The 14,892-nt window shown below is 37.8% G+C and overlaps 3 protein-coding genes across 5 annotated transcripts; 1 reads left to right on the top strand and 2 right to left on the bottom strand.

Annotated features, from left to right (window-relative positions):
• On the top strand, positions 1,310–7,158 carry LOC104786492 (transcription factor bHLH155). Of its 3 annotated transcripts, XM_010511915.2 has the most exons (13): positions 1,310–2,015; positions 2,269–2,347; positions 2,616–2,777; positions 3,066–3,147; positions 3,227–3,268; positions 3,382–3,441; positions 3,581–3,700; positions 3,862–5,067; positions 5,172–5,273; positions 5,504–5,623; positions 5,661–5,716; positions 6,535–6,688; positions 6,822–7,158. In XM_010511915.2, exons 1-13 carry the CDS (start codon positions 1,919–1,921, stop codon positions 6,909–6,911), a joined length of 2,370 nt encoding a protein of 789 aa, XP_010510217.1. In that variant the 5' UTR covers positions 1,310–1,918; the 3' UTR covers positions 6,912–7,158. The 3 variants fall into 3 exon arrangements, with proteins under 3 accessions (XP_010510217.1, XP_010510216.1, XP_010510215.1); XM_010511914.2 differs by lacking the exons at positions 5,661–5,716; positions 6,535–6,688 and adding exons at positions 5,746–5,878; positions 6,697–6,740 and having other exon boundaries at positions 1,311–2,347; XM_010511913.2 differs by lacking the exons at positions 5,661–5,716; positions 6,535–6,688; positions 6,822–7,158 and adding exons at positions 5,746–5,871; positions 6,005–6,341 and having other exon boundaries at positions 1,314–2,347.
• On the bottom strand, positions 8,046–8,795 carry LOC104789120. Its single transcript, XM_010514864.1, has one exon. It carries the CDS (start codon positions 8,793–8,795, stop codon positions 8,046–8,048), a length of 750 nt encoding a protein of 249 aa, XP_010513166.1.
• On the bottom strand, positions 12,010–12,882 carry LOC104789119 (putative B3 domain-containing protein At2g27410). The gene has a single exon (XM_010514862.1). The coding sequence runs from the start codon at positions 12,880–12,882 to the stop codon at positions 12,010–12,012; it is 873 nt and encodes a 290-aa protein (XP_010513164.1).

Here is a 14,892-nt window from a genome sequence, read left to right as displayed (position 1 = left end):
AATGTTGGTTATAGTTGGTTTGGTATTGTACTTCTTTTGTTTGAATCAGATTGGTCTTGATTTATTAAATGACAAACATATAAATCATAGTCATATATTATACAGCATACTCTAAGCTCTAAATTTTATAAACCCTGCAATTTGTTGTCGGATTTGAATGATAATTAAGTATGTGAATTTGTATTGATAGGAAGTAAGTGAATATGGTTATATAACGGACCCGCAACCAAAAATAACATAGGCCAGCACATAAATTATTCGATGGGTAGTTTCTTTGTCCAAGGATGATTATGGTAAGCAAGACAAAATGAGTGAGTATGAAAAAGACATTGGATTTTTGTTGACAATACAAAAAGGGAAATAAAAGGAGCGATATATTTTAATCATAATGTGAGAATATGTATGGACAAGCTATAAAGTCCAATATGTTTCAACTTTATATTGCCAAATGAAATCATATTTTTTTCTTCATAAAGTTGAAAATTTAAAATTTTGATACAACAATATTTTTTCAGAAATTTATCTTATGAAATTAGAAGCAAAATTGATATAAATATTCTAAAGAAGAGTTCCTCAAAACAGTCCTTTATTTTATTTTTTTCCTTCCAAAAATTCTATACTTTAACTTTTTTTTTTCAAAAATACCAAAGACACACAAAAATTAATTTCTAAAGATGTAGAATTTATTTTTATAGGTTTGGGTTGACAGTTTTAGATTTTAGAGTATAGTTTTTAGGGAGTAAAGTTTATTGTTTAAGGTTTAGTTTTGAATATTAAAACTTTAGTTTATTTTTGTGATATTTATAGAAAAACTCATTTTAGTGGTATTTCTAGAAATTCTTTTTATTTTAGTGGTATTTATGAGAATCACCTATAAAAAAACTATATGAAATTAGACATAAAACATTCCAAAACCAGTCACATAAACTTCTAGAAACTCACTAACACGGTCGAAAATACTTGAATTTTATATTTTTATTAATCAATTAACGAAAATTCATATTTCTGTTTGTTTGGACCGTCGAGTAATAGAATTATAATTCTAGTTTAAAGGTGGCATTAAATTTAATGTGATGAATTTTTATATTATAAACATGAAATAAATTAGTGAAATGTGCAATATTTTTTTGGTAATTTTTTTTTTTTTGTCAACCATTAGATCACAAGTAGCCGGCCCATTAGCCAAATTCCTACATAGGTAGGAGCCGGAACTCGAATCAGTTGGTGAATCATTTTGCTGGCCATTTACACACGCTATAGAGAGAGAATGATATGAGAAGATCCTATCTTCTTCATAAAATCCCATACCCCTCAACTCAGCACACACACACTCACCATCCCACTACCTCCAATGGCTAACATGCGCACACCTCTTCTATTGCTAAAATGAGCACGGTGCGTTATTCACCCGCTTACTTTGCTCGATTTCTTCTTCTTCTCTCTTCACCCTTTAAAAAAAGGAACGTCTTTTAGCTTACCTCTCTCCCTCCGACCTTTACTCTCTCTCTCTCTCTCTCTCTCTCTCTCTCTCTCTCTCTCTCTCTCTCTCTCTCGGCTGAGATTGTAAGTTTTTAACTTTGTCTGAGTGATGCAGAGTATGCTGAGATCAGTTCTTGAAGTTAATCAATGTCTTCTGACATAAGCTAAACTCTCTCCTTCTTTACAATCTTCCTCTTCTCTCTCTCTCTCTGCTTCCTATTGCTACTGTCTTCTTCTTCTTTAGCTTTGAATTTTCAATCTTGATTGCTCTTATGGCGAGTAGTAGTTGCAGCAGATCTATCTCCGTTTCCAACTGTTTGAAATTCTGATTCTTTCTTTTGGTGCGTTGTCTCTGAGCTAGGGTTTAAATTAGTTTCCTATTGGGTTTGTGTTTTTTGGTTAATCCGATTCAAAAGTTTTAATCTTTGGGGGGAAAGGGATGGGTAAGAGGCAAATTTCACAAGATGAAGTAGGACCACCGATAAAACCAAGAGCTGGTTTGCGAAGGGAACAAGCTGGAAGAGGTTCATACAGAGGTAGTTAGTTTCCTTTGTATGTCATCGAAAGGGGAACAAAAAAAAAGGTTCTTTTTTAAATTTGGTTCTTTTTTAGAGGGTGGGTGAGGAGATAGATAGTGTAAAAAACTGATTTTTCTTTTCTTCATTCAGACACATACATAGAATCAAAAGAACTCTCTGTCTCTGTCTTGATTTGTCGTTTTTGATTCGGATACCATTAGAGGGTGGGGGTTTTGAGTTTTGCGTTTTAAAATGGGTTCTAGTTCTCAAGAGATACTGAGGAGCTTTTGCTCTAACACGGACTGGAACTATGCTGTGTTCTGGAAACTTAATCATCGAGGATCTCGAATGTGAGTCACCTAAACAAATCTCTTTACTCTCTTTGCTTGGTGGACCGGGATGAACTGTGGTAATTGATTTAGCTGTTTAAGAGAGTTATTTCTCTAACTTGTTAGTGTGGAAGAGAACATATGTAACCTTATACTGGAATGTAGGCAGCCTTAACTTAACTTTAGACTGTTCTGTATTTTTGTGTTTTGTAAAGCACTCTATTTCTTTATTAAGTTTAGAGTTTAGTTGAGTAGAGATAGTTTCTCATAGAATATTGAACACTTGTAGGGTACTTACCTTGGAGGATGCTTACTACGACAGTCATGGGATAAATAACTCACTGGAAGTTAAGGATTCCAGCGTTATACCAAAAAACATGCATGGAGTACATGACCCCCTTGGGTTAGCTGTGGCAAAGATGTCTTATCATGTCTATTCTCTCGGGGAAGGGTAAGAATAAATTGCTTGCCTGATTCCTCTCTTCCTCGACTTCATCTTTTTAGCTAAGGCTTTCATGGTTATCTAAACAAATTCAAATGTTGGGAATCTTTTGCTCAATAGCGTATGATGCAGTCTGGCATTTTACAGTTATACTTTGTCTCTTTGACATTTTAAAAAAGCTTTTTTCATGTCTTGGGACTTTTACTATTTAGTCACAGATTTTGGGGGTTCTTGTTGAATATTTTACTGAATGATGCAACGAATGATCTTCTTATTTTATCATGTCTATGTTAACAGGATTGTAGGACAAGTTGCAGTTTCTGGTGAACATCAATGGTTATTTCCCGAATATTATGATAACTGTCTCTCAGAATTTGAGGTTAGACTACTTCTTATCTTGAGTTGGATTTTTTTCTTTATTCATGTTCTCAGAACCAGATATCTTTTTCTAATTACAGTTTCATAACGTTTGGGAGAGTCAAATTTCTGCTGGAATTAAGGTACTTGAGATTTTTCTTAGTTTTCTTGTTGTCTGCTCTCTGACATGAATGCCCATAACGTCCTCAAAGTGTGCCACTGAAATATTTGTGTTTGTTTTCTTCCTTCTCCGCAGACCATTCTTGTAGTAGCTGTTGGTCCCTGTGGAGTTGTGCAGCTAGGCTCTTTGCGTAAAGTAAGTAAGATCTTTTAAATGCATGCAGTGTTAGCAGTTACAAATGAATAGCCAGGAAGAATGCCTGTGCACGTATAATGTATGGCACATATGAACGTATCTGCATATCTGGTCTTATTGTGTGCTTTGTTTGGAGCAGGTTAATGAAGATGTGAATTTGGTGAATCATATCCGACAAATATTTCTGGCCCTTGGGGATCCATTGGCAGATCATGCAGCAAATTTAATGCAATGTAATATGAACAATTCGTTATGTCTGGTAAAGATCTTCTTCATTAAGCTATGGGTTCATGTTTACCCAGATTTCTCTCGTTATTTGCAAAATGGGGAGAGTCGAGTGCTTAGGGTTCTTCGAACAATTCCTCAAACCTCCACTGACATCTTGAGTAGACCATAATGTGTTGTATAATTTTCTTGCAGCCAAAAATACCTTCTGAAAGTTTACATGCCAAGGCTTTCCCTGATTGCTCTGGAGAAGTTGACAAAGCTATGGATGTGGACGAGTCAAATATTCTAACTCAATACAAAACTAGAAGACTTGATAGCTTGCCTTACGATACTCCTTTGTCAAGTCTTCTCTTGGAAAATGCAGCTCAAGTTGTTGGTGGTCGTGAAGTTGTGCAAGGATCTACATGTGGGAGCTATAGCGGTGTCACATTTGGCTTTCCAACTGACTTGGTTGATACTAAACATGAGAATCAAATAGGTACAAATATAATCAGTGATGCACCTCATGTGGGAATGACTAGTGGCTGCAAAGATCGAAGAGGATTAGATCCTAATTTACAACTGTATATGAAGAACCATGTGCTTAAAAATACAAGTTCATCAGCTTTATCAATTGAGGCCGAAAGAATGATTACAGGCCAATCATATCCAGGCCTGGACTCAACTATTCATGCTTCATCGAGAACAGAGAAAGAAAGTTCTTACCAGAATGAAGTGTTCCAACTATCTGAGAACCACGGAAACAAATACCTAAAAGAGACTGAGCGTATGCTGGGGAAGAAATGCGAGTCTAGTCGATTTGATGCTTTGATCTCACCTGGGTATACCTTTGCTGGCAGCGAGCTGCTCGAGGCGTTAGGCTCTTCTTTCAAGCAAACAAGCACTGGTCAAGAGGAGCTACTGAAGTCTGAACATCGTTCAATAATAAGACCAACCGATGATATGAGTCATAGCCAGCTCACATTTGACTCTGGCCCTGAGAATCTTCTAGATGCTGTGGTTGCTAATGTGTGTCAAAGCGATGGAAATGCCAGGGATGATATGTTGTCGAGCCGATCTGGTCAATCATTGCTTACCAACATGGAAGTGGCAGAACCCTCGGGTCAAAAGAAGCATAATGTTGTTAATCCAGTTGATAGTACTATGAATCACCTGCCATTAGTAGAAGTGGATACCCAACAAAATTCATCAGATATATGTGGAGCATTCTCTTCGATTGGATTCTCATCTACGTATCCCAGCTCCTCTAGTGATCAGTTTCAGACATCTCTGGACATTCCCAAGAAGAACAAAAAGAGGGCTAAACCTGGTGAAAGTTCTCGACCTCGCCCAAGAGACAGACAACTCATTCAGGATCGAATTAAGGAACTTAGAGAACTTGTACCTAATGGATCTAAGGTGAATTTTCTCTTCCTAGCTACAAGGTTACTTGCACCATTGTATTGACTATAACTTGTAATATATTTTTGTCCTGTCCTAATATTTTTTTATCATAATTGCAGTGCAGCATTGATTCCTTGCTAGAACGCACGATCAAGCACATGCTCTTTTTGCAGAATGTTACAAAGCATGCTGACAAGCTCAGTAAAAGTGCTAAGACAAAGGTAAAAAAACAGCTTTTTAGATACTAATAATCTCTGTTCTGTCCTTGAAATTTTGTTTCCAGCCTTCATAGTTTGTAAATGGACATATTTTGTTGTTTGTTATGGCAAAAGTTGTGTCAAATTTCTAAAATTTTTATTGAGAAGATAGAATGGAGACATGGAGGTATAGAAAAACTCAACTGAAAATAGATGTAAATATCAAAATTTATACAATGCCTCTGTAATCTCAGATGCAACAAAAGGAAACTGGTATGCAAGGTTCAAGCTGCGCAGTGGAGGTTGGAGGCCATCTTCAAGTATGCTCGATTATCGTGGAGAATCTGAACAAGCAGGGAATGGTACTTATCGAGGTATGTAATCTTACTCTTTGGTGTTTGTTTCGTTTAGTTTAATCTTTGTTTGAACTTGAGTCCCAAGCTCGGTTGGTGTGTATTCAAACCTTAGTGTGAAAGTATATTTGGGTTTTGGACAGATGTTATGTGAAGAATGTAGCCATTTTCTTGAGATTGCAAACGTCATTAGGAGCTTAGACCTCGTCATCCTAAGAGGCATCACTGAGACTCAGGGCGAGAAAACATGGATTTGCTTTGTAACTGAGGTAGGAAGTCGAAATTACCCAATTCATGAAGGAGATTCCAAAGAAAATCAAAGTTTCTTCTCTTGGTTTTGATGAACATTGGATTAGTATAATATATGACTGACTAATATCGAAGTGGTGATATGAATTGCAGAGCCAAAACAGCAAAGTAATGCAGAGGATGGACATTTTGTGGTCGCTGGTGCAAATATTTCAACCAAAGACCAATAATGCCAAGCAGTAGCAGGCGTGGTTGCAGAGTTTGCCTTTAGATTGAGATAAAGAATAGGGCTTGTGTGGTGGGGTTGTACAGTGTTGCTGTGACACATACTGCAATACTTCATTTTGTTTGTTTTGGTTTTATGTATAAAAAAAATAGGTTCTACAAGTTTGAGTTTTTAGTGTGTTTATGATTTGCATTTTGTTTTCTTTCGAGTGTTTTGGACAATTTGAATATAATAAACATTTACCTGAAAGTTGATTTTCTTGAATCTTGCCTCACGTTTCTTATTTGTTCGTTTTTTTTTTGTTGTCTCTCGGTTTGCTTCAATAATTTCGTCAACTTGTTCAAAATCTCAANACTTATCGAGGTATGTAATCTTACTCTTTGGTGTTTGTTTCGTTTAGTTTAATCTTTGTTTGAACTTGAGTCCCAAGCTCGGTTGGTGTGTATTCAAACCTTAGTGTGAAAGTATATTTGGGTTTTGGACAGATGTTATGTGAAGAATGTAGCCATTTTCTTGAGATTGCAAACGTCATTAGGAGCTTAGACCTCGTCATCCTAAGAGGCATCACTGAGACTCAGGGCGAGAAAACATGGATTTGCTTTGTAACTGAGGTAGGAAGTCGAAATTACCCAATTCATGAAGGAGATTCCAAAGAAAATCAAAGTTTCTTCTCTTGGTTTTGATGAACATTGGATTAGTATAATATATGACTGACTAATATCGAAGTGGTGATATGAATTGCAGAGCCAAAACAGCAAAGTAATGCAGAGGATGGACATTTTGTGGTCGCTGGTGCAAATATTTCAACCAAAGACCAATAATGCCAAGCAGTAGCAGGCGTGGTTGCAGAGTTTGCCTTTAGATTGAGATAAAGAATAGGGCTTGTGTGGTGGGGTTGTACAGTGTTGCTGTGACACATACTGCAATACTTCATTTTGTTTGTTTTGGTTTTATGTATAAAAAAAATAGGTTCTACAAGTTTGAGTTTTTAGTGTGTTTATGATTTGCATTTTGTTTTCTTTCGAGTGTTTTGGACAATTTGAATATAATAAACATTTACCTGAAAGTTGATTTTCTTGAATCTTGCCTCACGTTTCTTATTTGTTCGTTTTTTTTTTGTTGTCTCTCGGTTTGCTTCAATAATTTCGTCAACTTGTTCAAAATCTCAAACAACATGTCGCGATCTGCACTCTTACTCTATTGTATCATCTTCGCTTCAAGCTTCTTCTTGATGATCAATGCTCTTACTTGTCGTCAAGACCAGATCCAAGCTCTATTGCAATTAAAGAACGAGTTTGAATCCGACGGTTGCAACCGCAGTGACTATTTAAACGGAGTCCAGTGTGATAACGCGACTGGTGCGGTCACGAGGCTTCAGCTCCCAACTGGTTGCTTCACCGGAACCCTCAAACCCAACAGTAGTCTCTTCGGGTTGCACCAGCTTCGTTACCTTAATCTCTCTCTCACAACAACTTCACTTCCTCTTTACTCTGTTCTGAATTCAGCAATCTCAGCAGATTAGAGGTTTTGTCTCTTGCTTCTAATGGCTTTACTGGTCAAGTTCCTTCCGAAATTATTTTTCCTTTTTGTTACTTAGGTATGTCAATGTCACACATAAAAAGAGATTTTATGTTTTCTCAATCTTAATTCCTTTTCCTTCAGGGACAACATATTATTGTTTATCACAAAATTTTTACAGATTAAACTCCAATTTCATTGATTCTCTCATAAACAGAAGATAAACACACACTGAACTTGAACAACACAAAAAGAGATTGTGAAAGATCCGTACTAAAAACATATTCATAACTCACAACTGTAGTTTTTGAGTTTTGATTAATGTAATCAATCAAAGTGGTCACCACAATATTCTAAGTTATCAAGATAATAAGCAAACCAACGTAGTCAAGTCACAATCCTACTAATAATTTCCCTCTCTGGTTTGTTGTTAGATTCTCTGGTGACACTCTAGCCTTGTCGAGACTCTCTGAGTTCTTGATCTCTGATACTCTGCCTCCAACAGTGAAGAAGTGCTGATGCAGAGTTGCAGATTTTTCGATTTTTGTGCTTCGTAAGATGCTCAAGCCTCGCCATGATCCTCTTTGTTTCAGAAGCTGCTGAGCAGATGGGGAATTCCATGAGTAACGCGAGACTGTCTGCGCAGATTGAAGTCTCTGCTTCAGCCGCGAGAATTCCTTTTGCGTTAGCCACATCTGCAGATTTCTTTGCTATTTCAAAAAGCTCCAAAGTCTCTGTTGCGTTCTTCTTCAAAACTGGACAACTTTTAGGGTTTTCAGATACTTTCACAGGATCTTGTGAGAAGGATCTAGGGAACTTGAGCGGCCTCGATGTTTCTGGAACAGACTTGCAAACGTCGTCAGGCTTCCGCTTCTTCAAGTTTCGCTTAATCTCCCCCGTTCCATGAACCCCAGATCTATGGTTTTTAGAAACTTTCATAGGTATAGCCGATTGCTTCTTCTTTTGGGTAGTCTTCGCTGGAGCAAAAGACTTGTGCTCATCGATTTGTTTAGTCTCTGTCGTGATATCATGAGAGAGCTGTTGTTTTCTCCTCTTCGATTCCGAACATGGTGGTAGTGGTTCAACAGCCTTACGTTTATTCAGATTCAAGGGAAGAGCTTTGTTGTTGCATGTAGAAGCGTCTCTTACGGTGGAAGAAAGATCAACAGAGAAGGAGTTGAACAAAACGTGGGATTCCATTCCTATTCTTATTAGGGTTTCACTCTCTCAACTTTGGATATTGAATTATAGAAAGATAGAAGAAGAGTCTAGATATTATATATAGAGCGTCGAGGAGTAACAAAAAAAAAGGAAACAAAAGGAAGCTTCCTTAACTCCCACTCAACGAAACAACGTCGTCTCGTCTGAAACTAATAATAATTTCCATTCTTCTTGTCAAGTTCCCCGAGGAGCAAATCCCTCAGATCATGTATTTTTAACATAAATTTACACAAACCAAAATTACTTTTACAAAACAAAAATATAGTAAAAAATCCTCTCACTCTGATACAAATTTTACACTGAGAAATGAGAATCCTCTCCACCGCCGCCTGAAACATCATCTGGAGGACTGATGGTGATCCAAAGCAGTGACACGGTAATGGACACAAGCCCTGACCAAACATAAACAATCGTTGAAACCTTTCCTCTTCGACCCATCAGTCCTTTAGCAAAGGGATACATATGAGTCAACACCCATAAACTAAAGAATGTTCCTCCCAGCAACTTTCCCCATTGTGGAATCACCCTGTATATAGTCCTCGAAGCTCCAATCACGATAGCAACAAGGTTTATGATAGATTTACAATATCGCTAACTCCGTAATGATAACAAACCTCTATCTCCTTTATTGATAAACCAAACGAGTACACACCATAGATGAAGGCAAGCACATCACAAGCTCTTCACCTCTGTAACAAGATCAGAAACGTGAGCACATCACTCTCGCTCTAACCATCAGAGAGCACATCACTCTCTCACTTAGCACATCGCTAACATTCAACAACATAAGCATAATCAAGAAGAAGAGCTTCACGACTCTTTTAAGTTGATTCCTTAACAGCCAAGCCTCTTTCTCGTTCCAAGTATTTGCTCTCTTCTTTATCTCTGTCCACGTCATCCTCTTCTTCACTTACTTCCTTATGAAGAATCGTATCAATTTACTGCGATGATTGTAAGCGGCATGCTGAACAAGCCAGTCCATTTCACAATATAAAGATCAGCATTCAGCAAAGATGTCGTCTTCGTCTTTTCCTCCGGATTTGGATGTAAGCGTGAAGGAGATTTCTATTCCGGCTATTNTGAAACCTTTCCTCTTCGACCCATCAGTCCTTTAGCAAAGGGATACATATGAGTCAACACCCATAAACTAAAGAATGTTCCTCCCAGCAACTTTCCCCATTGTGGAATCACCCTGTATATAGTCCTCGAAGCTCCAATCACGATAGCAACAAGGTTTATGATAGATTTACAATATCGCTAACTCCGTAATGATAACAAACCTCTATCTCCTTTATTGATAAACCAAACGAGTACACACCATAGATGAAGGCAAGCACATCACAAGCTCTTCACCTCTGTAACAAGATCAGAAACGTGAGCACATCACTCTCGCTCTAACCATCAGAGAGCACATCACTCTCTCACTTAGCACATCGCTAACATTCAACAACATAAGCATAATCAAGAAGAAGAGCTTCACGACTCTTTTAAGTTGATTCCTTAACAGCCAAGCCTCTTTCTCGTTCCAAGTATTTGCTCTCTTCTTTATCTCTGTCCACGTCATCCTCTTCTTCACTTACTTCCTTATGAAGAATCGTATCAATTTACTGCGATGATTGTAAGCGGCATGCTGAACAAGCCAGTCCATTTCACAATATAAAGATCAGCATTCAGCAAAGATGTCGTCTTCGTCTTTTCCTCCGGATTTGGATGTAAGCGTGAAGGAGATTTCTATTCCGGCTATTACTTTAAGCAAACCTTGGACGACTGCTGCAAGATGAGCACTTGACCTCAAGGAGTGATATCAGGGTTAGGGTGACAGTGATGCAGAGAAGGTAGGAGAGGAAGTGGATATCGCGGCTCTGGACAATGAATTTTCCACTGAAGAGACAGAGAGCATGGACGAAGCAATAGACAACCAAGAAGATTGAGGTGAAAGTCTATATCCCGACGTTGAGGTAGGCGACTCGCTGGAGGAACTTGAGCCATCTGGTGGCAAACATGGCGTTGTTCTTGGAGAAGAAGATTTTTACAGAGCTGACTCTAAACTGAAGGAAGGAACAAGTACCTGGAGATGATATATTATCAGTTGCAGAGAAGTTTAAGAAGCATCCTTACAGGTATACTAAGAAAGATTTAACCCTCTGTGCTGCAACATTGTTCAATTAGAACTAACGGTTTCAGAGTGGGGAGAAGCTTTGAGTATTTTAGTGTTCTTAAGAACCAAAATGAGTGGAAACGTTCTGAAATATATTTACCTAATCTGAAACTCTGATTGAAGAAGACTCCCAACACACAATCTTACAAAAAAGTGTTAAGGCATTAAATATTTCTTCTTATGGAAGTGTGTTAGGACTTGCTTTTGACAACATCTGGACAAGACTCGCTAATTTTCATGCACATCTCATGATATTATGATTATCATCTCTCTCAATTCATAATGTGAATCTCATGTAAAACTTAATATTGTCTGCAGTTTAAAGTGGGTGGCGGCGCTGTAACTCAGTACGGGCCTGTAGCAGCGACTAATCTTCATGCCTATGAAGGGAACACCAGAGATTGTAAAGACAAAGGCTTGGGATGGTTAAAGATAGAGAGATAATTGAGGAAGGTGAAATGTCACTTGAAGAACTCATGGGAGGTTGATGATGATGATGTTGGTTCTGAGGATGAGTTGTGAATAGTCAAATAGTCGCTAACCTGATTTTACTACTTTAAATATCTGAACCATTTGAATGTTACACCATTTTATACATTTTCCAAAAGAAAGTAAGAACTTTTCAAGAATGTTTGCATTTTGGATTTAGAAAGACACATAAGAGGGATTCTCTGCTGGTGTAATAATCATCACTAAACTGAGTAAACCAAAACTTTGACAAGATGCTTGTTTTATAACTCATCTGAAAATTAAGTTCTTACACTCTCTGCAAACAGAAAAATGAGAAAATCTATTGGACAGATGAATCAATAACTTCTTTAGTTACTGTTTCATCTGACGACATTTACAACAAGTGTCATCAATCTCAAAATACCTAATAGCCAAAGACGAAAAAACACTAAAGTTATCAAATAAAAATTGCATCTTTAAGCCAAACAAAATCGAGAATTGCCAGAAAAATGTAGATCCTTTATGTACGTGTGATCCCTCTGGCGAGCATGATCAGAGAATCCATAGATACATTCACCGGAAACACTAAAGGTCGCCGCCGTGGCTAGTCTCCGTAGGAGGGACAAGAGCAAAACAGAGCTTACCACTTCTTCCAGATCGGAAAGACCAGAGAGGAAAGAAGTCGTCAACCTGAAACCCATTAGCAGAAACCACATCGTTCCAACCAACAACAAAGACATAATTCCAGTTTCCACTCATCTTCCACTTCCTCAATTCAAGGGCATGCTTTTTCATCTGAGGATCAACCAAATCAACGCTCACACCTTCCTTACGAAGCTTCCTCGCTTGTTTATCTATGATCCTTGTCTCTTCCTCTGTCAAAAAGTCTGGATTTTTAACTTGCTTAAAAGGGACAGAGAGACGTCCTTGGATTTTGTCGAGATCAGTCTTGTACAGTTTCCTCGTTGAGATCAGCTTCGGATTGTATGCGTTCTCTTCTCTCCTCATCACTCTCAAAAGCCAATCCGGTGGACTCGTTTGAATGGGTTTCGCCTCTAGAGGAGGGACGATTCTGAGTTTCTTGCGACTTACGATCTCTTCCGTATTAATCTGATCATTGTCATGACGACGTTTCTTGAACTGGGTGACGCAAGAAGAAGACGAAGGGTCCAATTCTGATGCATTAGGGTTTTGTAGTACCGATCTCTGTTGTTCGATCACACGCGTCCATGGTGTTGTTACCGTCTTGAGAGAAGAAGGTGATCGGTGAACTCTGTTCTTTCTCGGTACTTTATCCCCAAAGATTCTTGCTTCCATCTCTGTTTCTTCTTCGCCAGAGGTCTTTGATTTGTCATCGTCGTGAGGACCGTACTCTTGATCGTAAATCATGGCAGCGACATACAACAATATGTCGAGTTTGGACTGTGAAACAACCCTAGGATCATCGGAGTTATCCATTGTCTTTCGATTCTCTGGAAGACAAAGACGAAATTTTGAAAAGAGAAGCGTTGTGTGCAAGGAAGAACTAGAGAGAGAGAGAGAGAATGAGAGCGTAAAAAAGGAAAAGAGAAGCGTTGTGTGCAAGGAAGAACGAGAGAGAGAGAGACCGTAAAAGGAAAAGAGAAGCGTTGTGTGGTTGGATATTTATGACGTCATCTTCAAAGATCACACTAAAATCTACTAAAGATCTTCTGAATGTTCTCTGACCCATGGACGCGTGTGATCTATATGACCGTTGTGTGATTTTGTTAAATTTTTTAATCATGTGGCATTGTGGCTAGTCTAAGAAAATATTACCAATGTATATATGTATTAGTAATTTTCTTTATATTACTTTGTTGATTTGTGACATTTAAATTTATTTTTGTTGATTAATATTTTTAATTATGGTGTACTGTATTTAGATATTAGTATTAAATACAATTCATTTTATTTACATCATTTTGAGTAAATTATATCAAAAAAATTAATTTCTTTTTAGTAAATTCAAATTTTAGAAATAATTTTATACAAAGCAAAACTAAAAAGAAGAGACCTTGGAAACTTCCCGGTTAGTTGATTGTAGCCAACATCAAGTGTCCGAAGCAAGACACTATCATAGAAGATATCTGGAAGACTTCCTTTTAAGTTGTTCTTCCGGAGGTTCACTACAATGAGAGACTCTTTGATATTGCTCAAACATCGAGGAATATTGGTCTTTAAAGGCATTCATAGCACTCAACTTATCAAACAACGCATTTCACAGGCCATATTCCTCTGTCTTTGGCAAACGTTACGTAGCTTGAGTCACTAGACCTCTCAAGAAACCAACTGTCAGGAAATATACCTAAAGGACATGGGAGCCTCTCCTTTTTGGCGTATGTAAGTTTAGCTCATAACCAACTCACAGGTGAAATACCGCAAGGAACATAAATCACTGGGCAATCTAATTCCTCCTTTGAAGGGAATGCAGGGCTTTGTGGTCTTCTTTTGGAAGAAAGTTGCTTTGGAAGTAATGCGCCACTGACACAAGAGCCTGAGGAAGAAGACGAAGAAGAAGGCTTGAGCTGGAAAGCAATAGTTATAGGGTATTGGCCTGGGCTGTTGGTTGGATTGACAATAGGTCAAGTCATCTCTTCTTTCAAGCCGGAGTGGCTCGTCAAGATATAAATTAACGCAGGAACCGTTAGGATTGATTTTTTGGTTTTGTAATTGATCTTTGAATGCTTGTTATCTCATGTAATCTTTTTCCTCTCAAATTAGCTTAACTTGTTATATCTCTCTGCCACGGATCTATCTTCAAATTTTTTGAACACTAGATTGCATTATGTCCGGTGTTGTGTTGGATAGAAGCAGAGGAAACAGAAACCATTGTCAAAGATCTAGACCACAGAGCATTTGGAGTTGCAAACAAAACTGAATAATGTTCAATTTTACTTAACCCCTTCATTCACGGATGACAGAACAATACTGTATATTGTTTGAAGGAACAACATACTGTTTATCATAAATTTTTTACAGATAAAACTCCAATTTTATTGATTCTCATAAACAGAAGATAAACACACACTGAACTTGAACAGCACAAGAAGAGATTGAGAAAAATCCGTACTACAACATATTCACAACTCACAACATTACTTACTGTAGTTTTTGAGTTTTGGTTAATGTAATCAATCAAAAGTGGTGACCACAATATTCTAATTTATAAAATAGAATAGGCAACCAAGTAACCAACGTAGTCAAGTGTCAAGCCTACTAATTTCCCTTCCCTTGTTTGTTGTTAGATTCTCTGAGTTCTTGATCTCTGATACTCTGCCTCCAACAGTGAAGAAGTGCTGATGCAGAGTTGCAGATTTTTCGATTTTTGTGCTTTGTAAGATGCTCAAGCCTCGCCATGATCCTCTTTGTTTCAGAAGCTGCTGAGCAGATGGGGAATTCCATGAGTAACGCGAGACTGTCTACGCAGATTGAAGTCTCTGCTTCAGC

Source organism: Camelina sativa, chromosome 5 (assembly GCF_000633955.1).
Source record: "Camelina sativa cultivar DH55 chromosome 5, Cs, whole genome shotgun sequence".
Lineage (NCBI taxonomy): Eukaryota > Viridiplantae > Streptophyta > Magnoliopsida > Brassicales > Brassicaceae > Camelina > Camelina sativa.
This window is presented reverse-complemented; position numbering and strand designations above follow the sequence as displayed.

Bases quoted from the DNA above. Each gene is read 5' to 3' on its own strand.
- LOC104786492 (XM_010511915.2), top strand. From the start codon at position 1,919: ATGGGTAAGAGGCAAATTTCACAAGATGAAGTAGGACCACCGATAAAA. The intron at 3,148-3,226 runs GTTAGACTACTT...TTCTAATTACAG, and splicing joins ACTGTCTCTCAGAATTTGAG to TTTCATAACGTTTGGGAGAG. The intron at 5,068-5,171 runs GTGAATTTTCTC...TCATAATTGCAG, and splicing joins TTGTACCTAATGGATCTAAG to TGCAGCATTGATTCCTTGCT.
- LOC104789120 (XM_010514864.1), bottom strand. From the start codon at position 8,795: ATGGAATCCCACGTTTTGTTCAACTCCTTCTCTGTTGATCTTTCTTCC.
- LOC104789119 (XM_010514862.1), bottom strand. From the start codon at position 12,882: ATGGATAACTCCGATGATCCTAGGGTTGTTTCACAGTCCAAACTCGAC.